Genomic DNA, 26254 nt, shown 5'->3' with positions numbered 1-26254 from the left:
AAATATCTGTGTAGGTATACCAATTTTCATGACGATCGATTGCATGGTTTAGAAGTTGATGCGCTGTAGCGCCATCTAACAGCGAGTTACAAATCAAATATATAGCATAAAAACCTTCTCCATGAAAAAAAAACACTTCGATGTGCCAACTACCATGGTGATCGGTCAAACGGTGTCGAAGTTTATCAGAGTCATACGAACCAACATCATATTATATGTATATGTATATATATATTTGTGTGTGTGAATTCACAACTGAAAAAATTGTAACCACAACTACTAAGCCATACCTACACTACTGGCGTTGAATTCACGGAGAACACGTCTCTTGGACCGATTCCGAGGCGAGGGTGGTATGGAGAGACTCGATTGGAAGTCGCCCTTCGGTACCGAAGGACGGGCAAGTCTTGTCTGCGCATCCTAAATCAGGTCTCTCTCTCTTTCTCTCTCTCTCCCCCTTCCATCATATCCAACGAAGCTCTAATTAATTATTAATCTCATCCTCTTTCCCCCCCCCCGCGTCGTTGTGATATTAAAATTCTCACCTCCATGCTGTCAGCATGGGTCCGCTGTGCGCACACACACACATCTACTCACGCAGGTGACTTTGGAGCGTCTGAGGACTCGGGAGGCTCGTGGGAAGAGCGATTGGGGGCAGGTGATGAAGGACAATGGCGGATGAGGAAGGGTAGAGGGGGGGGGAGGTTGCTTAATGGATTAATGCAAGTATTGACCCGGCGTGTCAGGTACTTTGGGGGAGGAGAGAGAGAGAGAAAGGAGGGCTGTGCTGTCAAACACCAGAACGAACCCCACCCCCTTAAAGGGCCCACCGTGCACTGGTTACACCCCCATTGGTCTCGGACGAGTTCTGCTGATGAACTCGAGCAGCGAAAACGACGGCAGGACAGTCCTAGGTTCGCTAGGTGACGGTCGCGAAACTCCCGTGCCAGCAACGTGAAAATCAGTGCACACAACAGTCTTAAACATAGTTTATAGCTGATTCCATCTATTGCAGAAACAGTTGTACGGTACCAACAATCCCAACCTGTATTTTACGGGAACAAAAACTTATTTTATATGACTATAATTTTTTTCCGTGTGTTTTTTAACACAATTTTTGTAACATAAATGTTTGGTTTGGAACCCGAACAAATGTTAACGTTAGGTTGTTTAAAACTCTTATAAGGATGTTATTCAATGGTTAATTGAAACATTTCATTACTTTAATATATTCAAAGTGATGTGATTTTTACTAACTTCAAAATAATATACGAGGCTACGTTGAACTTTTATTGTAAAATTTTCTAATGGAAATTTTTTTTTTCACTTCTTAAGAGCTTACTAATAAGAATAAAATTACCGGCAAATTTTTTACCGACCACGTTAAAAATCAATGCTACTAGGTATTTCATATCATATTTTCTTTTAAATCAGACCTCGCTTTTCGACAAGTTACTTTAAATGTTCAGCACATTCCTGGAAAGTTTAAAGACTTGTATTATATTTTCTAAGTATTCTAAAAACAACTAAGTTGGATGATGACGTTGAATCTGTCGCCTGAGCGGTACACCTTTTTGTACAACTTATTGCAATTTTTCTGCAGCGTCGGGTTCGTATGAACTGCGTTGGGATACACTGGAGACCAGGATCATACTACTGCCAATGACTCCCGATTTCTCACCTGAGCTTAAGAATATATTAGGTTCTACAGCGTCAATAAGGTAAAAATGTATATAAAGTTTTTATTTACTGAACACTTCATTATTGTAAAAATAAATACACGGTAAGGTTTTTAAACCCTTACGTATAAAACTCATACGTAGCACTCTGGTAGCACTTCGATACATACCATTGATGGGTATATTAAGTTTTATTAATCCGTTTTATCCAAATACTTTTCAAGTGCTTAACATTATCAATTCTAAAACCAATTTTAATACATAATCATCGAACGAAAACAATTGTTAAATATTCTATCTTACACTTTATTTGTGATTTTAAGTATTCGAGGGTCATTAATTAATTCACGTTTGTAGGCCCTACCAAACTTTTGGATAAACATTGCCATCAACCATCTTCTCTCATCTGCCGTTTCGTAGCAAAAAATTTTTTTCAAAATAATTTAATTTAAGATAGATTCTAGTTTTGTGAGTTTTAAGGTTGTTAACAAGTTAATTTAAAACATCAAATTTAATATCACTAGATTATTTGCCCTTACAACAGTGCCGTATACCGAGAGCTTGGATGTTTACAAAGCAAAAATTAATGTATATATATTTAACCTTAACGTTTGTTTATGGCAAGGGAAATGTCCTAACACTACGACACTCCCTTTATGAGCTTAGCGCTAGCGAGTCCCGGTGTATCCTACAAGAAGTGCCGCTAGGGGCACCGTCAAATAGTCCGCAGGACGGGATTTGAGAGGAGTTTCTCTCTCTCTCTCTCTCTCTCTCACTCACTCTCTCTCTCGTCAATACGCGGCCGAAAGGATCGTTCATCATGAACCGCAGCAGCCATTAGCTGTCCCAGCATCTCGCGCGCCCGACCGCTCTTCGCAAACATCTCTATTATATGCAGAAACTACTCTCCCTCTCTCTCTCTCTCTCGCTAGGCGTTCTAGTGCGGACTCTTAAGAGAGGGGTTGAATGCTGGGGCCAGGAACGGCTTACCCCCTCCCACCCCCATCATTTATCACTCGGCGCCCGGGACAAAAAGGCTTTTCCCTTCCGCCGCAAATAGAGAGACGCGCCGTTCGTCCGTCAACTCATTAAAAATCCATTTCCGCGGACAGGGAAAGCGGACCCCGCCGGGTCTAATGGGGGAGTTTCGCGAAGAAGAGCTGGTGAGGGAGTAAAAATGGGCCGAGAAGGGCGGGTGAAGGGGGCAGGGGCATAGCTCGAGGCCCTCTCCAATAAATGTTACTTGCAGATACAGCGCCGTATCGTCATTCTTCGCGCCTCTTATCATATCTAACGTCCGCGCTCATTCAGTGCACTCTGTAAAAAAAAAAACACCTCCCTGCGAACATATCAGTGACTGTCACGACAGGGTTCATCAAGCGAAGAAAACCCACATCACCAATAAATGGTAAAGAAAAATAAAAGATTACCTAAGCATCGACGAAAGTGTGATAAACACTATATTAGGTTGCATTCTTTACAAATGTCTTAGGCCTATATGTTGTATTTTCTTTAAAAACATTATTTTATAACATTTATTTTTCAAATATCACCAAAAAAAAAATTCAGGGGGGTACGTTACACTTCACACGACAGAACGTATTCTCCATCTTACGATGTGAAAGATTAACTATGACAATAAACTTAAATTATAATAAATTACATTTATATTTCCTTCTCCAACATTGAAAAAAAATTATTTTACCACGTTACTCAAATCCAGTGCTTTTTGCACGACAAACTTAGAGACATGAAGAGTTTACGAACGATAGGGATCAATTCGTGAAAACTGTCGGTGGGTACATGTTGCTCATGGCACGTGGAACCCCCAGTTTTCGTGGTTCGGGGGAGGAGGAGAAGTCTGAAATGAATAGCTATCCGTCGTCGGCGGCTCGTCACCCGGTGGCGAAAAAAAAGGGGGGGGGGATTTGGTGGTGGGGGAAAAGGGGGTTCATCTTGATTTATCTTCGCGCTCGGAGGGATTGACGTGCGCGCGGAAAAGTATGGGCGGGTGTCCCCCCTCCCTCCACCACGGAACATCCTCATGCAAATACGACAGGCCGCCGCGTAACGCAGCCTCCAAGGGTTAGATGGATGAGGGCGGAGACGCCGGGTGGAGCGACAACAACACTGGGGCGAAGCCTCTCCCCGACACCCCCCTTGTCCGACACCCCTTTCGCAATTCACTTCTATGTTTCTGTCGCCCAAGCAATACACAACAAAAAAATGGTTGTCTGTAAAGTCTGTTTACGGACGACAGTTTAACGTGACGACGTCATAAAAAATCCTTGATGAAATGATTGCATACTTTTATGATTAAAATTGAATCATTTTTATTTAATTATCACTATTTTGTATGGATACAAAGAAGGAGTGAAATGAAATCTACAATTTAATTGATAAATTTACTTTTATTTTCACTCATTAATTCAAATATGTTTATTACTTTAACGAACAGATTATTTTAACTATAACATTTCTACATGTTTGCTATTTAACTTCTTCCAATCTGTGTTATTCTGTTAAGGAAAGGACGATGATAGTAAAAGTAGGAAACGAATGGGGGTTTTCAAGTTTAATGTGCCTCGAAAAAGTCAAATCGATGGTTGTTCGAATCGAGTAGAAGAGAAATAGATGCGGCGCAAGCGTACAATGAGCATAACGGGACAAAGCGTAACGGGACAATGAGCGTAACGGGACAATTTTCCGTGCGTGAAGCCGACGTTCATCGATTTATTAGACGTTGTCACGTCAAAAAATATAATAACACAGACGAACACAGTGGGCTAACAACGAAAAGACAGACTAAATACAGGCAGACAACAAACCTGGACAACGCAGTAAACATACAAACACAACGATCTAGATCAGTCTGTTCGTGCCTGATGACGGGAAAATATGTCAGTTCCCGATACGTGGTAACCTGTTGTCATTGGAAACCTTCTGTGTTCGGCAGTGATATCGTCGTTGTGTTGTACATAGTAGTTACTTGTTTATCTCCATCGTTGTGTTCACATGTTTGCTGCGTTGTCCAGGTTTGTTGTCTGCCTGAATTCAATCTGTCTCGTCGTCGTTAGTCCACTGTGTTCGTCTGTGTTCTTATTTTATATTTAATGACTAATTTCCTTCAACGGAATTTTTTTGCTGATATTTTAGAGGTTGAACATTTTCTTGTCCGTGCTGTCGTTGTGTTATCCATAATACTTTTTTAGTTTCATCGTTAGTTCAGTTTGTCCGACATCAGCTGATTCAGTCTTGTTTTCTGTGAACATTTTTCTTCATATTTTTTTTTATTATTTTTTATTGTTTTCTTTTTTTTTTTCTTCAGAATTCTTCCATGACAAACAATGGAAAACGGTTATGGCGTATGTCCAAAAAACTGCATTATATCTTAAGATTGTTACTCAGCACTTTTATATGATTTCTTTCTAAAGCTTTTACAGCTAGCCGACCACTGACCTCTGCTGATCGAAAAGTCATGCGGATCCATGCACTGGAAGGCTAAACATAAATAAAATAAAAATTTCTGTCCTGCTACTTTGCGACATGAATACAATAGTGAATCGTAGAGTTTCCATTAGTGCATCCGTAGCGTCTGTTTGTTAAGCTTTTAATGCTATGTTCATTAATAAATGAAAGTAAAATTAACAATTTTCAAGTGGTTTTGGTTCGAAAATAAACAGTAAAATTAACAGTCAACCAATCCCTTTATGGCCATTTTACACACATGTAAAATTTTCGGGTGAAAGTTCGTTATTTAATACAAATGTAAGCGATGAATGTTTTCAGTTTGTTCTGCAGAGTGTTATGAATTATATTCGTGTATTATAAACTTAGTTTATTTATAGCTTAAAACTGTATGAGTAGTACATATGCCATTGAAAAGAGTGGTGATTTTTTTAATGTTTCTGTAATACAGAACACTTCGTGCAGTTTTAACAATGTTCGTTTGTCACTTCTAACGCGACGAGGAAAGCGGACATGTTCAGTGATTTTAAAAATAAAAAAGTAAGATCGGTTATTTCTAAAGACCAGTCCCCAAATTATTTTCTCAATTTATAATTTCCTCCGGACTTTTTCGAAAATGAACGTGATATCCATCACAAGTCCAACAACGTAGTGCGTGCTATGATGCATCTTGCCGAAGAGAGCGTAACCACTTTCATGCCACACGGTGCGCGTCGACATGGTAACGGAATAGGAGATTAATATGCAGAGGTGTCTAAAATAGTGAATCGTTTCACAGTCACGCACACGACAGCTGAGGTAACGGTACATTATGACCGTGATAGAGCGAAAATAACTGTTTTGGGGTCGTACTGAATTATTTCGAGAGAAATTTACGTCGTCGCATATATTTATGATGATTGCAAAATAATAACTTTTCTTGGGAACTAGCAATTATTTTCATAAGTGTCTACAATATAATGTACCTACTGCTTTCTCTAAAAATAACATTTTCCTGATGAGTAACTTCGAAGTTATTTTGTGGAATGCCCCACTGACTTGCCTTTTGACAGTAGGAATGTCCAAACTATGTGATTCAAACGACACAAGCGTAGGTTTGTTTACAGTGCTATTGTTAAAATACAGACGCGATCCTTATTTGAAAATAGGACTGGTTTATAACCATAATACACTATTTAGTGGAAATTCGGAAATACAAAGTAAATTGCCGAGACATTTTACAGTCGTAATTTGAGATCTGCGCGGTATATTTGATAATACAGTTGGTCTTAAAACCGTTTTATGTTTTCTTCTTCTTCGTGTGTGAGTCATAAACAAAATAACACACGCAACTAGTTCCTTGAAGAATAGAAAACATTAAGGTTTTTTTTTTCCTGAATAGGATTGACTTGAACACCAGCAAAGTCGGACAACGTATAACTGAACAGTTATCGGGTAACTCAACACGTTTCTCAATGGGGAAACCTTCTATGGACGTTGTGATTTTTGCCCGGTGTACGCGGCAGTTATTCCGTGACAAATACCCTGTGCTTAGCGTCAATTTGTGATATTGTGGCGCTCACGAGGTGTGGCCCTGCCACTCTGGCCGGCAGCCAATCAAAGGCGACTATTTTCCCACCCCTCATTCTTACGGTCGCGTTGAAAGAGAACCCACCACCTCCCCCTTTTTCCTCTCTTCACCCGATTCTAAGAACGAGCGTTAAGTACGGGACTTAAAATTGAGTCTCTGCGGTTCGTTTCGTGAACTCCAGCATTCCCGAAGCAGTAACGCTTACGTAAGTGATTGAAACCGTGGCTTACGCGAACAACTTACCCGTGCATTATCATATAACTAGGGGTTCGCGTTTCAGTCGGACGATTTTTGAAAGCACGATCGCCGCTCGCTCACATGGGCTTCAACAACCGCCAGAGAGTTCTGTTCTCACCGTCAACCGTGTGCTATTAGACTTTCTCTTCCGTCCGAGAGGAAAGTGCGACGCTTACAAACTACCAATAGTTCTTTGCTCTGCCCTAGTGCGTATGGTCGTGAAATAGGGACGCAAATCTGTAGATTTCGCAAAGTAGGCCCACGGAAATTCGTGGAAGGTTGGTTTGTGGGGCCGAGTGTTCAGCGCGGGGTTTTTAACTAACACAAGTCATCTCTGGATAGAGTGCTCGTATGCTGCATGATAATGCCCATATTTTGGCCTGTAGGTATGCATACTTTAAAATAAACGGAAAATTTTCAAAATAAAAAAGTTTTGACAAAAAATAAACAGTTTCTCAGTCACGCTTTGGCAAGCGAAAGCAGGGTCCTTCAGTGAATGGCTTCTTAGCTCGAAGAGGGGCCTGGGTATTTCCTATACCCCCCAGTATCTACGCCCATGGTGGTAAGTAACAACCTGCAAAACATCATGTTATTTCCTGGAGCCACGGTTAGAATCATGGGCCCCTCCTTGGGAAGGGGGGTGGGGGTAGGGCCGGGCCTCCCTGGAATTAATCAGCCCCTCACTGAGCTCCCAAAACCATGACTATGAAAATGGATTGATTAACACAAACACAAAAAAAAAAACAACTATGTTTCATGAAAAAAAATCGTGTAGCTATATATATTATAGTTTTATGACGATTGTATGCATTCACGCCAAAATATGGGCAGTATACAACATACAAGCACCCTATCCACAGAGATGACTTGTGTCGGCTAACCCCACGCGCAAAACTCTCATGCCAGGCGTCCCCCTTCCCCCTTTCAACCTTGACAGTCACACAGATATGCGTACCTGGTTAGAATTCACAAAAAATGTGCATATTTAAGTCGATGTCATGTGTTCATTTGTTGCTGCAAACCTTTTCGCTATCTCTCCTGGTTACGATTGATTGGGGCCCTGTCACACTGTCAAATATATGTCTCCAATATATTTTTCTACAATGGTGAAGTGGTAGTATTGAATGCAAAATAGCTTTTAATTTTCTACATAAAATTAATCTATACGGATAACCTCAAATATGTTTTAAAACATGCCACACTACCTAAAAAAGTTTTTTTTAGGTCTGAGCTCTCTGAAACTTTAAAATTTTAGTCTCATTGTGAAATAAATAACGCACCCCAGAGCTCAATGGAATTTTGGAACTTGTTTTGTTATTTGTGTATTTATAAATTTTAAACACATATAAATTCAGATTTCAATAATATTTGTTATATAAATAAAAATATAAAGTTCAGTGACTTTTTAAAATTTTAGAAACATAATTTTGTTTTTACAAAAAAATTATTTCGCGTAAGACAAATTTGGCATAAAAAAAAAACAATATTTTATTTTGACTTTAATAACATCTTTAATCGTTCATGAGTTATCCGGAAACGGATATAATTTACGATTTCGATGGGCACGATTTTGATTGGCTTATTGCATCCAACGTCCAACATATTTTAGAACCGGTCCTATACGAGAAATATTTGTTGGAAACTCGTCATTCAACTTGTCAACCGAACATGGCTGCGCTAATGGACGTTCTGAGTGGCGTCATAACTCGACAAATTTATTCGACACAAAATATTGTAAAATGTTAAACGTGAATATTTGACAGTGTGACAGGACATTTTTGCCGGTTTTTTTTTTTTTTTTTTTTTTTTTTTTTTTTTTTTTTTTTTTTTTTTTTAGGTCTATGTCATCACTTTCTCGTCCTTCAGGGCGTGACAAATAACCCATGATCCGATGAAAATTGTCACTCAAGTGTACAAATATATTTTTTTTCCGAACTATAGCAACAAATTCGTGCGAATTTCACAGGTCCATAGTCTTGAAGAATCTTATTTGTGTTTTTATTTCATGTCGGGTTCCACGTCCCGACGGGAAGGCTCTTATAAAAGGACATATACGATTAACAAACCTCAAAGACCACTGTAAAAAAATATTTAAAAATTTTCATATTTATTTACAATTTTTACATGTATTTTTAAAAACTAGAACAGTTGGTGTAATTTTACACAAATTGATCTATAAAATAAAAAATAAATTTCTATAGTATTTAGTAAAAAACATGCCAATATACTACTTATATTATTACCATCAATATCGTGTTAAATCACACATTTGGATGTATAGATAAAATTACATTTAAACAAATGTTAAATTAATGAGTGTAACTTTTTATAAGTACTCTGTATTTTTAGGTAAACACGTAAGTCGTTTTAAAAGTGTAAAATATTTGTCATATTAAATTTACTTCTAACAAGGAAAATTAAAAGGATTCAGCGTTTTATACAGAAAAAAGTAATTTAATGTAGGCCTACAGTAGCTTCAAGAAGTTTTATTTTTATTACACAAATATGTGTTAGTGCGCACAATGGAGCAGAGTTTAAGACGCTACACTAGTAACAATAAAGACGCGGGTTCGATACACCTATACTCCTCTAAGACATTAGGATAGTAATACATGTTTACATGAAACTTTTAAAGTGATAAAAAAAATCAATTGCTCTGATGTACTCATTGTTAATTAACAAATATAAATTACGAAAAAAATATTTTTTTTCAATGAAACATAAATTCACACGTACATTGTATTTTTGTAAATTTACTCAACGATACATTAAAACAAACTGACATTGCTTAATATACACATGCATGCATAAGATAGTTTATCCATCACAAAATAAAAATAAACCAACATCTAAGATATATTCGCCAAACCATAGCAATTGTACTTTTAAACTTTGATTGCATTTTTACTTGAGCGAAAGAGTAAAATCACACCAACAAGTCTAGGTATAACATCGGTGGAGACTTTTGCCACATAAATGTTTTTGTAAACCATAGAAGTATAGGCCTATTAGCTGTTACCAAAAATATTATTCAATAATTATTAGGTTGATTACATAATTTCTGCATTACTTTGTGCACTGTATTTTTTTGTTCTAATGGAACAGATATATGCATGAAAAATTACAGTTATTTGTTAATTTTTACATTGACATGAAAACAACTGTATCAATACGAAATTGTGTTCGCACTAATACTGGGTTCGGATTCTTATCCAGACATTTATTTTTTATGTTGTCCCAGTATCTCCAATAGATAAAGTTATTTGTAAACCCTTCCTTGAATTGCTTTCCAGTATTAAATACGCACATTAATAAGTAAAATAAATAAAAATTAAAGTGCAATTATTTAATACTTCATTATATTTTTCATAGTTTAAAAAAACGTATTATGCTTTAATATAAAATTATTCTTAACACCGCTGGAATCAAGTAAGATTGAGTCATCTACATTCTAGAGATCACACAATTATTTCTTCTTAAGTCTCTATAGTTACTATTTAAAAAATATATATTTTTTTTTCATAGATGTCAAATTCATTTCATTTTCCAAGAGGGAAGTTTAAAAAATGTTATTTCCTTGTCCCCCTCCCGTCATCTCCGCGAGAAAGATTACCTTAATTTTTCGCGGGTAATACTTTCCAGGGGGGGGGGGGATACATTTGCTTACGAATTTTGCTAGTGAGGTTTGATCCTTTCTCTGTCTGTCTGTCTCTCTCTCTCTCTCTCTCTGTCTCTTTCCTCCACCATAAATTTACAGTTCTTTCCCATGAACAACTAGTTTGTTTTCCTAATCTCACTTAGGCTGGATTCACAATTAAAAAACATAAGAGTGCATAGCAGGCCATGCGCACGACTTATGCGAAATCGGTTCACAATTGGAATCCTACTGTTAATTTCTGCCAATGAAGTTTCGCGATGTATCCGACATTTATTGACAGTGTTAGTTAGTAACTATAAAAACTACTAGGTTAATTTATTATCCCATGAAAATTTTACAGCTATTTGAGATCACAGTTTTTCAACACATAAATAAGGACTACATAAAATATTTTAGTTAACCGTGTTAATCGCGTAATGTGTTTTATTGACAATTTTCCATTTTTACTAGTTACTTATAAGTAATAATATTAGATTTTTTAAAGCAGGAATTACCTACGCCTGAACATTGTAACATCTCACCAATTTCTTGCCACAACACGATTGATAAAAATAAACAGTTGACTTCCTAACCCAAATCACCAGACTTGATATAGGCCTATGCTCTAATCTCATTGGTTGTAGCGCCATGCGTCCGTTTACAGGAATAAAACTTATTAATTTCCATTATATTCGCACGGCAGTGCAGTCCTTATTCGTTATTTGTGAATTCAGAAGGTTCTAAAACACGCCGGTCAAATCTTGCGCGCGCGAACCTACCGTTATTGTTAATTTTTTTTTCTTTCGATTGTGCGCCTTGCTTTACCTGCGTTGCCCTGTGTCGCACGTTCGCAGCCCCGCTGGGTAATGGGATGAGGTGGGGAGGAGGAGGGGTGGGTTATTGGCGTTGTGGTACTCTCTCTCTCTCTCTCTCTCTCTCTGTCTCTATCCTTCCTCCCACGAGAGGAGGCTTTCAAAGCGATTAGGGGCCAGGCCGGCTGCGTGTCGCGCCCCGCCGCGAGGAATACGTTTAAACGCATCGCAATTACCGCTCGCGGGTGTGGGTGGTGGGGGTAGCTGTTTGGCTGGAGGCGGGCTAATGCTTCTCCCGGTCCCGGCGCGGCGCCTCGCCTTTGAAGGAGGGGGGAGGGAGGGTAGGGGGTCCGAGTCCCCGGCTGCTATTGTTATTACCTGCTTTTTTTTTAATATCCCTCCCTCCCTCCCTTCACCCCTTTCTTCGCCGATTTCCATAAACCACCGCGTGATTTCGTATGGCTCTCGGAGACCTGCGGTTTTTTTTTTTCGCGAGTTAACGTGGCTGTAAAATAAAATTGCGTCAGTTGTTTTTACAAAACTTCAGCACGCAAACTTTTAAAGAATTGTAGCCGTCACGGTGATCATAAGTTATGAGTCCTTACGAAACCATTATGTACGATTCACCATGGACCTTGAGCTCGCAATAAATAAATTTAAAAAAAAAAGGGTTGAGTCGAAAGTAAATTTATTGTTTAAAATTAATTCTCTCCCCCCCCTTCCCTTTTTTTCTGATTTACTCTACTCTAAAAATTAAACTTTTTTTGCGATATATAAACTAAATATTTTATTGTATTTTTTATTTGTTTTCAATAATTCGCATGAATCGTATACTCAACAATTTTTAAGTAGGTTTTAAATGTATAGTGGATTTGTTTTAAAGAAAAAGATTTTAATTAATATTTCTGAAATTTTTAATCATAATTTAAAATTCAACACAAGATGTTACTCTTTAGAAATAATTTAAACAATGGTTTAATTAAAAACACAATTTTTAATGTTTCTTGAAGTTGGAAAATTGATTTAAGATGTTTTTTTGTGGAAATTCACCATGGTTACTTCGTGTCTCATGAGAAAACTCAATAATAGACGAAAATATGACTATACGAAACAGATGAATAACGAAACACATAAAAAAAAAATTTAAAATCATCCGATGTCGAAAAATTAAATAATACACATAGCAAAAAAAATACAGTGGAATAAATCAGGCAAAGAATTATTACAGCACAGACGGACAAACAAACAACGTAGTCTTCCAAAGACAACAGTTGGGACATGATTCCGTCCTCAGGAACAAAAAAAATCTGTATGGCGTACGTCCACAAAAACGTTTGAATGAAATTATATCTAATGTCAAATTAAAAATGTCTCTTTCATATCTTAGAATTTTTACGCAGATGTTTACACATGTCTGAAACACAGCCAGTTCAGCAACGATAATTCATTTGCATGAGGTCCATCACTGTTAAAAAAATTTTCGCCATCAATTTACGAAGAACGCTTGTTACAAACTATCCAGGGATCTTCGAAAATTTACGGACACTTGAGTTCACTTACTTCGGACACGAATCAAACAGAAAAAAAGGTGGAACACTTATCTTTGTCCCCGTGTGTGTTTACCTTCTGTTCAGAACGAAAAGTCCAACTCGGCGTGGTTTTCACGAAGATTCAGTCATTCGAAATTCCGAAGAACTAGAGTCGAATTCTTTCAGCAGACGTCCGTGCAATGCAGTGTCCCGTGACGCTGGTTGAGACTGGAATGAAAGGAAGTAGCAGCGGTTGGGCCGTGCCTCAGAACCCGGAGCGCGGCGCTCCTGACGGGTTGACGGAGCAGCCTGCAGTCTGCCAGGGCCGGGTGCGACGGGCAGAACTAGAGTCCAGTTCATTCCGGAAGAAGTCCGTTTGGCACTGGTTGCGACTGGAATGAAAGGAAGTAGCAGCGGTTGGGCCGTGCCTCAGAACCCGGAGCGCGGCGCTCCTGACTGGTTGACGGAGCAGCCTGCAGTCTGCCAGGGCCGGGTGCGACGGGCAGAACTAGAGTCCAGTTCATTCCGGAAGAAGTCCGTTTGGCACTGGTTGCGACTGGAATGAAAGGAAGTAGCAGCGGTTGGGCCGTGCCTCAGAACCCGGAGCGCGGTGCTCCTGACGGGTTGACGGAGCAGCCTGCAGTCTGCCAGGGCCGGGTGCGACGGGCAGAACTAGAGTCCAGTTCATTCCGGAAGAAGTCCGTTTGGCACTGGTTGCGACTGGAATGAAAGGAAGTAGCAGCGGTTGGGCCGTGCCTCAGAACCCGGAGCGCGGCGCTCCTGACTGGTTGACGGAGCAGCCCCGGAGCTGCCTGCAGTCTGCCAGGGCCGGGAGCTAGAGGCAGACCGCGCAGGGGGAGGGCGGAGGTATTATTTATGGCTCGGTGGGGCGCGCCGGCGGTGTCTTCATAACGCACATCGCGCCTCGGGGCCGCGCGGTCGTGTGGGAGGGACAGGTAGTGGCAAGTTTATTAGACGAGATGGCTAGGGGGGGGGGGGATGGGTGAACGCACGGGGGGGATTTTGGCGTGGAATAATGAACCTTCTCGCATAAATAACATCTCTTTCCCCCCGCCCTCACACTGGGGAAATTATCGTTTCTGCACTACCGTTCCTTGGGGCGGGGGAGGGGTTTTGGTTGGGCCCGAATTTAGCGGCGTTTTGGCTGTCGACTTAACCTGCCTTGCTGGTGCGCGAGTCCACAGACAGTTGCTGCTGTTTTGTATCTCGCGGAAATTGTTCCGCAAGGTAAATATCCTTACAAAAAAAACTGTGGCTTACTTATTTGCTTTCGTGTTGCACTGTTTGGAAATGTTTTTCTCCTTAATATTTACGAAGAATGCTGGTTACAAATTTTTACAAGGATCTGCGTAAATGTACGGCTTTATCTTCGTGAGTATGCGGACACTGAGTTCGCCTACTTTGAACGTGAACACGAAAGAATATACTTGGTATATTAACAAAACACTCAAAAACTGGCTACGTCTAACAATAAGAACCATTTTCTTTTGTAAAAGTATAGGTATGTTCACTTTTGTTTAGAACGAACCATACAACTCGGAAGTAAAAATGCGGCTTAATTTCTACGAAGGTTCAGTTAAAAAGTCCATAAATTTACTGTAATTTCTAACAGTGTGGGTAAAATAACGCTCATGCATAATTTCAGGCGAATTACATTAGCGTGCTTCTTGGCCCCAAAATATTGCATAATGGGCTTCTGTCGAGCTGATTACAGTTTTTTTTTTTCTTGGTTTCACAAGCAGTAAAATATTCTTGCGAAATCTCACTGACTCTGTTGTTTGAGAAATATGTTCTAACACATTTTTAACTTCTGTGTTTAAACCATGCTGCTTTAAGGTGTACGATGTGTGTTCAAAACGTAATGGAGATTTTATTTTTTTTAAATAAATTTAATTAATCGTCCCTTTCAAAATAGTCGCCAGAGCTTATTCCAATCCTGAAACATTTTTAGAACTCAATTTTTGGCTCTTTCAGCGATGCGCTTTTAATCTCATCTATGCTTGTAAAACGGTGGTCTTTGAAGGTTCTTTTATTTATTGGGACAGGTTGAGGCATCATCAAAGAGTTGTTTGGGCCAAGAAAGTATGAGCAGGTGCATTATCGTTGTGCAAAAGCCATTAATTGTTTATCCACTAATCCGTATGTATGTCTTTATTGGGTTCTTGTCCTTTAGGGCATGTCAAACAACCAGGGACCGAACAATTCGCGATTTCATTTCGCGACATGGCATAATCCAAATTACGTTTACCTTCACTCTGCTTCACTGATTGGGTTACAGTTTATGTGAAGGACTCTGAGCCAATGATAAACCATTAGCAAACATATAAAATCATTAGCATCCCAGTTAACAGATCTCACGAGACAGTAGCCAAAGAGCAGGCGGCATTTCACCGAATACGCAGAGAATGGCGGAGTCTTATCGTAGAGGCCATTGAAAAGGTTTTTTTTTTCCAGTCACAAAAAAACAATCCGTGACGCAATAGTGTCATTTAAGAGTACCTATAAACATTTTCGTTTGTGGAATGGTTGCAAAATAATCAAGCAAATTTCTCAGATCACCACCATTGTTGAAAGCACTACTAATAATTTTCTGTTAAATTCAAACTTTTTAAAACCCAGCGTACCGCCCGTGTGTTGTTTTTTCCGCATTGTAAAGTCTTCTTTGCCATAAGCCGCTCTATGTTATGTTTATTTTACTTTTATTATTATTATTTACGCTCGCATTCAGTTTAAGAGCTAAAAGAACCTATATAATACCAGAGATTATCCAAAATTCCGTTTCGAGTCATACGTAAATTGTAAAGGAGGGATGTTTCCTAGAGTTAACGGAACTTCACTGGACTTATGCATGTTTGCTGCGAGCTACTACAGGTATTCCTGTCACCTAATTAACAACGAGCCCTTTTCACTGCCTTCCTTTGCCGCGCTAACTCCTTTGTCTCTCTCCCCCCTCGCTCCTAAATTTCTTTAACTCCGCTTTTAACCCTCGGTAAAGAGCCTCGCGGGTTCAATATTTACACATGACGCGTGATAAAAATTCCCGGCTTTCCCGTCTCGCTCCCTCTCCCGACACTCCTCTTCCAGAAAGGACGGAGGGTGGAAGAAAAATCCATGTCAAATATATTCAAATTGCCCTCGTTAAGGGTTCCCCAGGGCTCCATTGAGGTTGACTCCAATTTTCCCGACATAAAACAACGGGCGTTCGTTTCGCGATGGCGTAAAAATAAGGGCGGGGAGGGACGCGGAATTCGAGGGTGTCGGAGGAGGAGACAGCGGAAGGGGGGTCTCAAAAAAGCGGCTTAACGCAAGCGCCCTTTTTGAGCCGGAAAGGGAGGTCCACCCGTCACGTGGTGGAGGTCGCGGAAAGGGCTAGAACCCGCTGCGCGCCGGCTACGCGAAAGACGCGCCCTGCCCAGTGACGGGGAAACGAGGCCCCGCGAATTTATTCTCTAGGCGCGTTGTGAAAACAATGAAGAGGGTGAATTTTTACAATGCGCGCGCGCCATGCAAACGAAATTTTCAAATAAAAAATTTATATATTTGCTCTTAAATCATAATACTTTATTCAATACTGGTTCATATGATTCAAAACATTTATTTATAGTGAATTTTAATGACAGAAGTAGTGTTTATAAAATTTATTAAGGGTATTTTTGTAGTGAGATTATGTTCCCACGTGTATAATTTATTTTTATTATAAATGATTAACTACTACAATACCATTTAATAAATGATTGAATTAATAAATTAGAATTAACTTTTAGCATAAATTGATTTTCATTATTAAGTTAAACTTATCTCAATTATTTTATAAAAAAAATAATTTCTATATAAGAGAATTGTATTGAATACTTAGTATTTTTTTAAAAATATTTTTGAATTTATACGTTACCAATAGTATTTCTTATATAATTTCAGTAAATTTATTATTTTATTTATAATAATTATATTCTTGCCAAATTAAGGTTAGTTTTCACTACGCCAAGTAAGTAAAACTCCTATCGTTTAAAATTACAGATATTGTACATAAAACTGAAAAAAAAAATCTGTATCACTACAAAATTGTGTTCGTAGTAATACCATGTTTTGGGCATGTATACTTTGTGTTGTCCCAGTATATATAATCCTAGTTAATGCTATTTGTAAACCGTTCCCTGAATAGCTTTAAGTTATTACCGCGCACATAATAAGCATAATAAACAAAATAAAGTCAAATTATTGAATTTTCGATTACTTTTTCCGTGGTTTAAAAATGTATGCTTAAACGAAACATCAAATAAATTTAAATTTATGCATAAAATTATTATATCAATGTGTTGTAAAAATAATATATTTCTTGTAGTATTTCAAACTATATCTTGGCAATTGGATTCGAAAGGAATCTTTTTAAAAGTACAGAATTTTTGTTGTATATTTCATAATAGTGGGCGAAGTATTATATAACTATAGAGTTGGCTAATTCTTGAAGTTTTCTTCAGGGGCACATTTGCTCTTTTTGAATTCCCCCCCCCCCCCTCCCGCAATTCTGTAAAGAGCCAGCATTGTGGCAAGTCAGACATTGGCAGCATTGACCGAGTGGTTTTTTCCATCAGTCTCAAGCCAGGCAAGTTTTTTTTACCAGTCTCAAGTCAGACATTAAAAGCATTGAACCAAGTGTTTCTTATTTATTTAAGTTTGGGGCACCAACGGCACAAATCTGCATACCTTTTTACGTATTCTTTACTTCAGATTGCTGCATTTTATGATTTTGGAATTTTTATCTATGAACTTATTATTCAAATGTTTTGCTTGATGATGTGCAAAAAAAGAAAATTAGTAATTGCAGTACTAAAAATATTATGTGGATTTTCCATTAATGAATTCTGAAGTATCCAGAAATAAGAGGTACATAAATACAGGTAAATATTCGTATATTTTGACTTCAAATTACTATTGTTATGTTAATTACATCAATAGAACAATTGATGACCTTGTCTGTTTTTATAGATACCTCTAAACTATGCTTTGAGCATTTTCGGATACCTAAACTAAAATAAAATCCTCGCTATCGATGTCACAGATAGAAGTTACCCAAAAGTAAGACTAATTTTCTTCATGCTGTCCTTTTGTACATTGAAATAAATCCTGAAGAATATTATTAATTTTTTTACTGCAGCTCACAAGGCACTCCGGGGTGTAAATATTGACGCGGAGGGGGTGTTTGGCCCCCTCGCCTCCCCGTCTAGCCACCCTTGGACGCAGGGGTGTTAACAGACCACGCCCCTGCCATCTTCACCACGAGCCATCACGCTCTTGCGCTTATTGCCTCGAAAACAACACGGCAGAGAAACAACTATTCTCTGCTGCGGGGAAGTTCGGAAGCCATGGAGTTTAGTGCCGAACTTTCATGGACAGCCGGGAACTGAAAAAGGTCTTCGGCAGCCTAGCTACTCGGTGATTGGAAATAACGGAAACGCACTGAGGATATTCCCAGGGTCAGTGACCTGTCATGTTAAACTATATAACACTAAAGAGATGTCCGTCAAGGGGACTGGGAAATTATTCGTCTGCACTGTTAAGAGCTACGCTAGTTTTGACCATTGCCTAAATTCTATTGTTTTTGAAGTCAAAAGACAATTTCTACCATAAAATGTCTTACCCGTGCTCGTTTGACGCCAAGAAAGACTAAACACTATGCAAAAACCTACGGAGGATAAAATGTGGGCATTTTATTAAATTGTTGAATTTTGATCATTCGGTTTCAAAAACTATAGGTTTAGATATCTAATAAAATGATTGAGATTGTTTTTTATGTCAAGACAGCCATGCAACCTTTCATGTAAATGTAAATAGTTTATTTAATTCATTCATGATTTTCGGGTTATCACGTGTCCATAGACTCCAAGGTGCGAAAATGAGAATTAATATTCTTTAAACTGTACATAAGTTGATTGAAAATTTGAGCAAACTTCCTGATACTGCTTCATTTACCTAACCTGTCTTTGAATACCGTGAGTTGTATTCGAAAACTCATGATTTGAAGTTGTTACCTGGACTGGGGAAAGTAGCTGAGCTCCGAAAGCGCTGAAGCCACTGTTGTCCCAGGGTCGTACATCTTTCTGCCCTTGTGAAGGAGACGAGAGGTGAATCCATTGTGTGTCAATATGAATTTCAAAACTCATCTCTAACGGGAGAAAGGACGGTAGGGGAAGATATCAAAGTGTTGGAGCACAAACCCTCCTTTTCCTCTGGCAACCTCCGAAAAACCCTTGGAAGTTCTCAGAGACAATCCAGCCAGGAGCTGTTTCTGAAAAATAAAAAAATGGTGGGAAGGGGAGGGTGAGAGTTATGAAGGGTCGAACTAGAGTGAGGGCAGTGGCCACTTGGGACCACCTTTTTATCGCTTGGTCCAAGCTCGTTAGCATCTAAAGTTCGCGAGGAAGCACCAAGATGGTCAAGTAGCAGAGGCATACCAAGGAGATGGTCGTTTGTGACCTTCGATGGCCACCACAGCCGAACTCCCAACCATCCTGAAAGAAATATTGAGGATAGGATTTTTTCTATCTCTTTTTTTTTTTTTTTTTCATTTACGCGGGGGGACGTCGCCCATAAACTTCCAACGACCACTGCCTTCGGCGCTCTCATTACGCAGGAGACACCCATAAATTTTTCATTCGCTTTCCGCTGGTCGCTGTTACTCCTTCCCATCCGAAGCTGTGGCGGCACCGTAGTTGATCAACACTGTAAAAAATAACAGAAAAATGAACGAAAGAGTTCTTCATAATCTCCAATAACTGGATCCTTCGTAAAAATAAAACACCGTGTTCCGCCATCCGAATTGTTCATTTAGTTGTAAACAAAGTAAAAACAAAGGTTTTTAACTTAGATTTAGGACGGTATTCCAAGACGTTCGGGTAAGGTAGCGAATAAGAACCGGCTCGTTGAAACACAACGCACTCGTTGGCCCGTATTCCTGAACGTATCTAGACCGAATCCCAGTTACGGCTATTAAAGTGTACAAAAGGTATTCCAGAATAGTTTCGCTGTTATAAAGTTTCATTTGGCACACCAACACGCTTGGTTTGTCCTCCGATGTTAACAAAAATGACTATTTGGGCAACAGATCGGCATCGGATAGGACACCAAAAACATTTTTCTAAATATAAGGGACTAGCAGTGTCCTAACGTCCACTAAGAATATGGATAGGTGACGGGTGTAGCTTATTCAACACCTAAACCCTTATTTTATTATCTTGGAATACAGATCTAAAAGATTTTTTAAATGCTTTGTTATTATAATAAGAATATTGTTGTTTCATGTTTAAAAGTAATTATACTCAAACTATGTATACTAACGAAGTAAATCTTAATTTGCGAATATACCTGGATAATTTGTAACCATTTTTATATATAGTTTAATGGTAGATAATATTTTAATGTAGTTAAATTTAGTATAAGAAGAATCGCCTTGACTTCGCCACAAATAAAATCGATGAATAAATGCATTTAACACGGAGTGACCTAAAACCTGTAGGTCTCTCAGTATGAAACTTTGCGTAGGAGTTTCTTATATAACGTAGGTGTGCACTAAGAAAGTTTTTTCTAAACTCACCCCTTAACGGGGTTAAATAGGGGATGACAGTTTTTGGAAATCCCATCATACACGCGGCTTGTAAATACTCAAAACAAATGAAGAGCGCAGTGAGACACGATGGTTGTAGCGGGTGTTGTTGTTGTTGCAGGCCATCAGGTGCACGGTGCCGAGTTGTTCGTGCGAGTGCTTCACGCCGGGCAAGATGAACATCAGGTACTGCGAGACCTGTGGCCACAGCTGGGTACCTCACGGTAAGCGCACCCTACGGTACCTATAACAGCACCCACGACCCGAGCACTTTCCGAGACTGGTTCACTTCACCCATGTTTTCAGCTTGGTGGCTGAATTACATTCCATCATTTCCGAGAAGGAAAATAATGCTGAATGGGTGGCTAGACGAGATCAATGGAAAATAATTATAATTTAATGGAATAGGCGTTGGATTACATATAAATATGTTGCATAAATCTGTTAGAAAATAGTCAGACATTCATGGAATACAATACGTACATACAAAAGAGCGCCTTGTGCCATTCATCGCAATTCTTTATATAAACTTCTGACCATGTTTATGTAATACTTAAAAATGTTATCACCATATACTAAAAACACGATGAAATACATATAAATACATAGGTATAAATACTTAAATAAAATACTATGTGGAAATTTATTATTGCTTTTAACATAAGGAAAACAATTTTCATATAAAATGTTAAAAATTTTAATAGCCTTTTTAAAATATTTCATAGTGTTACGCTATTTAATGTAGGCATTTAAACACGTTACCATTTTTACTTAAAATAAATTTTTTATTATTTCTTTTATAAACATAAAATTAAAACCACAACTCTAGCAGCTAATTATAATTTCATCGACCTTTGCTTTCTGTTCAAAATAACGATGTAAGTTTTGTCACTGACAATATAACTGACTACCCGTATTTACAAAGAGTAGGTATATTACAAAAAATACTTCTGATTTAAAATGCACAGACAATTTAAAATTCACAACACAAATAACTACACGACTACTTCACAGACAATTTAACGCTATTAATTTTATTACTATTTAATTTATTATTTATTATTATCTATTATTTATTCCTTAATTATTGTTTTCTACTGATTCCTGTATAACATAAAGATTAAAATCTCTTCTCTAGCATTTAATAATTATCTTTTCATCAACCTGCCTTTTTCATTCTGTTCAAAATACCGGAGTAAGTTTTGTCACTTGCAAAATAATTAACTACCCGACGTGTATGTATTTACAAAGGGTATAGGTACTAGAAAGCATGTTTTTGATTTAAAATTCATAACATTTTAAAATTCACAACACAGATTACAACACGATTACCAACACGTCCGCGCACACCAATCGCTTGAGTTAAAACAAAAACTATAGGTGGCATGTGCACGACCAGAAAAATTCGCGTTCTACGTATAAACATTGGCAGCTGTCTTGTGAGATGTACCAACGTGTCAAACTGATTGGTTAAGTGTTTATACTGGCCCAGAGTTCTCCAGATAAGTTGTGAGCCAATATCAGAAGCAGTTTTGGAGTATAACTATTGGACTTCTGGGTTTGTAGCCGCGTCGAAGGCGAAGATGCCACCGATGTTTCAGACGCCGATGCAGTCGCCATCATCAGGGAACATTTACCTACTGCGATTATTGCCTTAAAAGGTAGGAGAACTTGCAATAACCTCAGTAGGTATCTGCTGCCCTGACGATGGCGACTGCAACGTCGACCGAAACGTCGGTGATATATCCGCCCTCGATGCGGCTACAATCAAGAAGCCAAAGCAACTCTAGTTAACAAGTAATTTAGTGTAAAACTAAAGTGCACAGGGATAAACATTTTTCATGGCTGTTCTGTTCAAGGTTATTATTTAAATTACAGTAACTGGAACGTAATTATTTATCTGGGTGCTATCCATACTCAGTTGTAGATATTTGTATTCTGAGTTTAATGCCAAGTGCATAAGACAAACCAAAATCTCTTTTAAGTTTATTATTTATTGTTTCATTACAAGAATATATTTTTCTTAACACACAGTATTTATAACGTTCGTATAAATCCAACGTCATGTTATTTTGACTTTAAAGGATAACTTTGAAAGTTAATTTTTTTCTTGAATTAAAATTTTTTTCTAGTAAAACAATCTCAATAAAATATTTAAAGCATTTTTTAAATTTATACCATCTGTTAATTAGAATTTAAAATGCATTCATATACTTTCTCGAAGTTTCTGTGGCAAATTCTTAGTAATACACAACCTGTTAATATTAAAACCACTATTCTTGTAATCATCAGTGAAATGAGTATTATACATAGGTATTATTTCAGCTTGCAAAACTTAAGTTGAGTGAAAACATTTCGGAGTGCGAAAGTACTCGCGATCCGTTTCACGTCATCCTCCTGTCTCCAGGGAACTAAACAGCCTCCCTCTTCTTTTTGCCCCCTCCTGTTCCCCTTCTGTTCCCCTCTTCGACCCCTTAACCCCCCCGCTTCACTTTCTGTCCGCGTGGTAATGAACTGCCAAACTCAGCTGAGTTATTGATACGCGTTCCGTCTCTCTCTCCGCCTCTGCCACCATCCACCCTCCCCTCCACTTCACCCAAAAACTCCTCTGTCTCTTCGGGAGCTCCCAAAAAATGTTGTGCGGCCCATCTCTCTCCTGCTCATATCCTCAGCTCGCTCATGAATAAATTTGCGTGATCGATTTCACCAGCTTCGTCGCGCCTCCAGTGAATTTTCCATTGTGTAAGAATTCTTTCCGTCTCCCTTCAACATCTTCCACTTCTGTTTTTGTCGCAGAGTAAAATATATATATATATATATTTTTTTTTTTATCCCCTCCCCCACTTCTCGAACTACGATGCCCACATGACCCTAAAAGAAAAAGAAAATGTGAGGGAGTCTTTCAGTCCAAACACATGTACCTTCGTATCGCTTCTGTGATTGGCTCACAGCTTAGGCCTACCTATCTGAAGGACTCTGAGCCAATGAAAAACCTTCAAGCAAATAAGTACCGAATCGGGAGCATACCAGTTGACAGTGTGACACAAGTCAGTAGCCAATGGGCGGGTGGCGTTTGCCCGAGTGTGTAGGGGATTGTGGGTTCTGTCCCAGAGGTCACTGAATCAGCGACAGTCCCTAATGATTAGCGATACGGAAATTTTGCGCATTCTTTAAGATAGAATGACAACCTTCACACACTCGCACTGGGTTCGTTACTTGACCGCAGTTGCTTGGACACGCCCCTCTACGACCGTGAGCCAACGATACCCAACTATAATAAAAGTGAACCAGGTTGTGCCAATTAACAAGGATGAAAATGTTCTCGCTAAGAAATAACCAACGGCAAAGCAATCGTTGGCTTAGCACACTCATGACGTTGAATTCAACCTGAGGCCAGACGACTCCGCGAAATTTCCGAGTCTCTATCCATGATGCGCGACAGACACGGTAAACATGACCTCACTCTTCCGGCTCTGGAAGCCAACTGACAAGTCACAACTTGTTCAAAATTGACACTTACGGTCTCAATTGATCAGTCTATCAGGCTTGTTTCTTCAAATATATGTAGCGTCAGCAGTTGCTGCTGCAAAAATTCTTTCACCGTATTTTTTGAACACATTTCGTAATACGAAGACGGTAGGTAATATAATATTTACACTATTTTCACGACGAATTTTTTTTTCGCGAATAGATTATCATCATATACAGAAAAAATTCGCGGATTCATTTCGTGATGTTCTAAAGTTTAAATAAATAGATACTTTTGTGCTGTTCCTGCTATTGGTTAACTGTTGATTGGCAATTTAGAGACAGACACTTAATCAAAGTAGTATCGAATCACATGTTAACCAGTTGATACGCTTCACAGGTCAGCGGCCAATGAACAGGCAAATTGTCGCCAAGTGCGCAGGGAGTCTTAGAGTCTTTCCTGGAGGTCTTTGAACAACCGCGAATTTTTCCAGTCCCTACTAATCGTTCCATATGTTTCGCTGTTTCATTGACGTCTAGGTCGGTCCCAACGATACTCGGACAAATTACACCTGCTCATTGGTTACTCACTCGTGAGATCTGTCAACTGTGTGGCTCGTGATTCGATACCTTCTTTTGTTGAGGGTTTTCCATAGGCTCGGAGTCCTTGAGGTAAACTGTGGTCCAATAATTAAAGTGAACGCGTTTTGATTCCATCATGCCGCGAAACGAATCCGCGAATTTTTCCGGAATGTGGGTATGTTTAATAAGTAACTGTGTGCCGCACGCTCTGCGAGACGGGCTGTACCCGACCAGGGATAGCGCCAAGAGCTCCCCCCCCCCCAAACTCCGCGACCAACCCTGCAGGCTGATTGGACAGCTGACCGCCGCGGGGCGCATCACGAAGAGCCGGTCGCTAATGCGGCCAGCTGCGCCGTCCCGAGGGTTGGCCGAGGCGATGCCATTACCGCTACGCAAACAACGACCAATAACAAGCTTCCCCGAGGCCAAGTTGCACGGGGGAAGGGTGGAGGTTAGGGGGTGGGCACGCCCGACGCAAACATCTTCCTGCATCCTGGCGACTGGCGTCTGGACCTTCGGCGAGCTGGAGGTACTGATCGCCACGGCATCGTCAGCCTTCATTTGTTTACTATATATATACCATCTCGCAAAATTTAGAGTTATTTTCTTGTGCCACGCTTCATGCCTGGATAGGGCGTTCGCTGGCTGAACGTTATTAAGTTTAGAACTTTCGTTCATTACCACGTGACCAAGAATGGGAATGAACTCAATTCACCTTACTAAGAATTCTTAACTTAAAAAAACTTCTAATTCTTTACTTTCAAGTTCAGCTATCCAATATACTTACTGACCAAATAATTATGCAATCACTTTTTTTTTTTCAGTTCATCAGGATTCAATTACAATTTGACATTCGCCCTAGTATAATTTTTTTGAACATAATCTACCTTCTCCTGGTGAATATGAGTGAAAAACACAAGTTCATTGACCAGAGGAAGAAATAATGAAACTTAATATTTTTGGATTTCAAAATAAGTTTACGTTCAGTGTACTACGCAAAGGAAAACAACACCGCCGTTAAGAAAATTTATATCCTTCAGAACGATTGAGCAAAATAGTATATGTGTATAGACCTATGTATGTACATTTAATACTTTAAGTTGAATCAAAGAAAAGAGTAATAATTTACTTACCTTGAGGTAAATATTTACCATTTGATAATCGTAAATAACTACCTTGGGGCGTGTATTTTTCGCGGAAAAAACCCGAAACTAACTGAGAGTTACAAACTGTAGCATCGTCTGGCTTTCGTGGTTGTTTTGATTTCGTTCAAGAACATTTTAACTGTACACTAATCACAGTCACTCAGTGTGGAATCAGACACGCCCTGAATGACGATTACCAGATATGAAGAAGAAACTGCAAGTGCATGTATACCTTATCTCAGTCTATTGAGCGTATTTTTTGTCGCGAAAAATACATGGCTCTATTAAATTACTAAACTGACACGCAGCCTTATTAAGACATGGTGTCGTCAATTTACATAGCTTATTAAATAATAGTTTATAATAGTTAGTTTTATGAGGTATTTGTATTACAGAATTTCAAGTGCCTTAGCCTAGCAGACTTAGCAGATTTTTTTTATTTATTTTAAGATTAAGATAATTTTTCGTACCATTGGGTGAGGAAGAAAACTTGTATAGGCTACTGC

At 38.9% G+C, this 26254-nt stretch overlaps 1 protein-coding gene across 1 annotated transcript in view; it reads left to right on the top strand.

The window, feature by feature from the left end:
- The window catches only part of LOC134527438 (zinc finger protein basonuclin-2-like), a 523318-nt gene that overhangs the window by 148838 nt on the left and 348226 nt on the right, over window positions 1–26254 (top strand). The window contains exon 3 of the mRNA XM_063360158.1: window positions 20675–20777. Within this exon, the coding sequence (XP_063216228.1) occupies window positions 20675–20777 (103 nt within the window). The remainder of the gene's footprint in view (window positions 1–20674; window positions 20778–26254) is intronic.

The sequence above is a fragment of the Bacillus rossius genome, chromosome 1, assembly GCF_032445375.1.
Source record: "Bacillus rossius redtenbacheri isolate Brsri chromosome 1, Brsri_v3, whole genome shotgun sequence".
NCBI classification, from domain to species: Eukaryota; Metazoa; Arthropoda; class Insecta; order Phasmatodea; family Bacillidae; genus Bacillus; species Bacillus rossius.
Note: the sequence above shows the minus strand (reverse complement) of the source record. Positions and strands in the feature narration are given on the sequence as shown.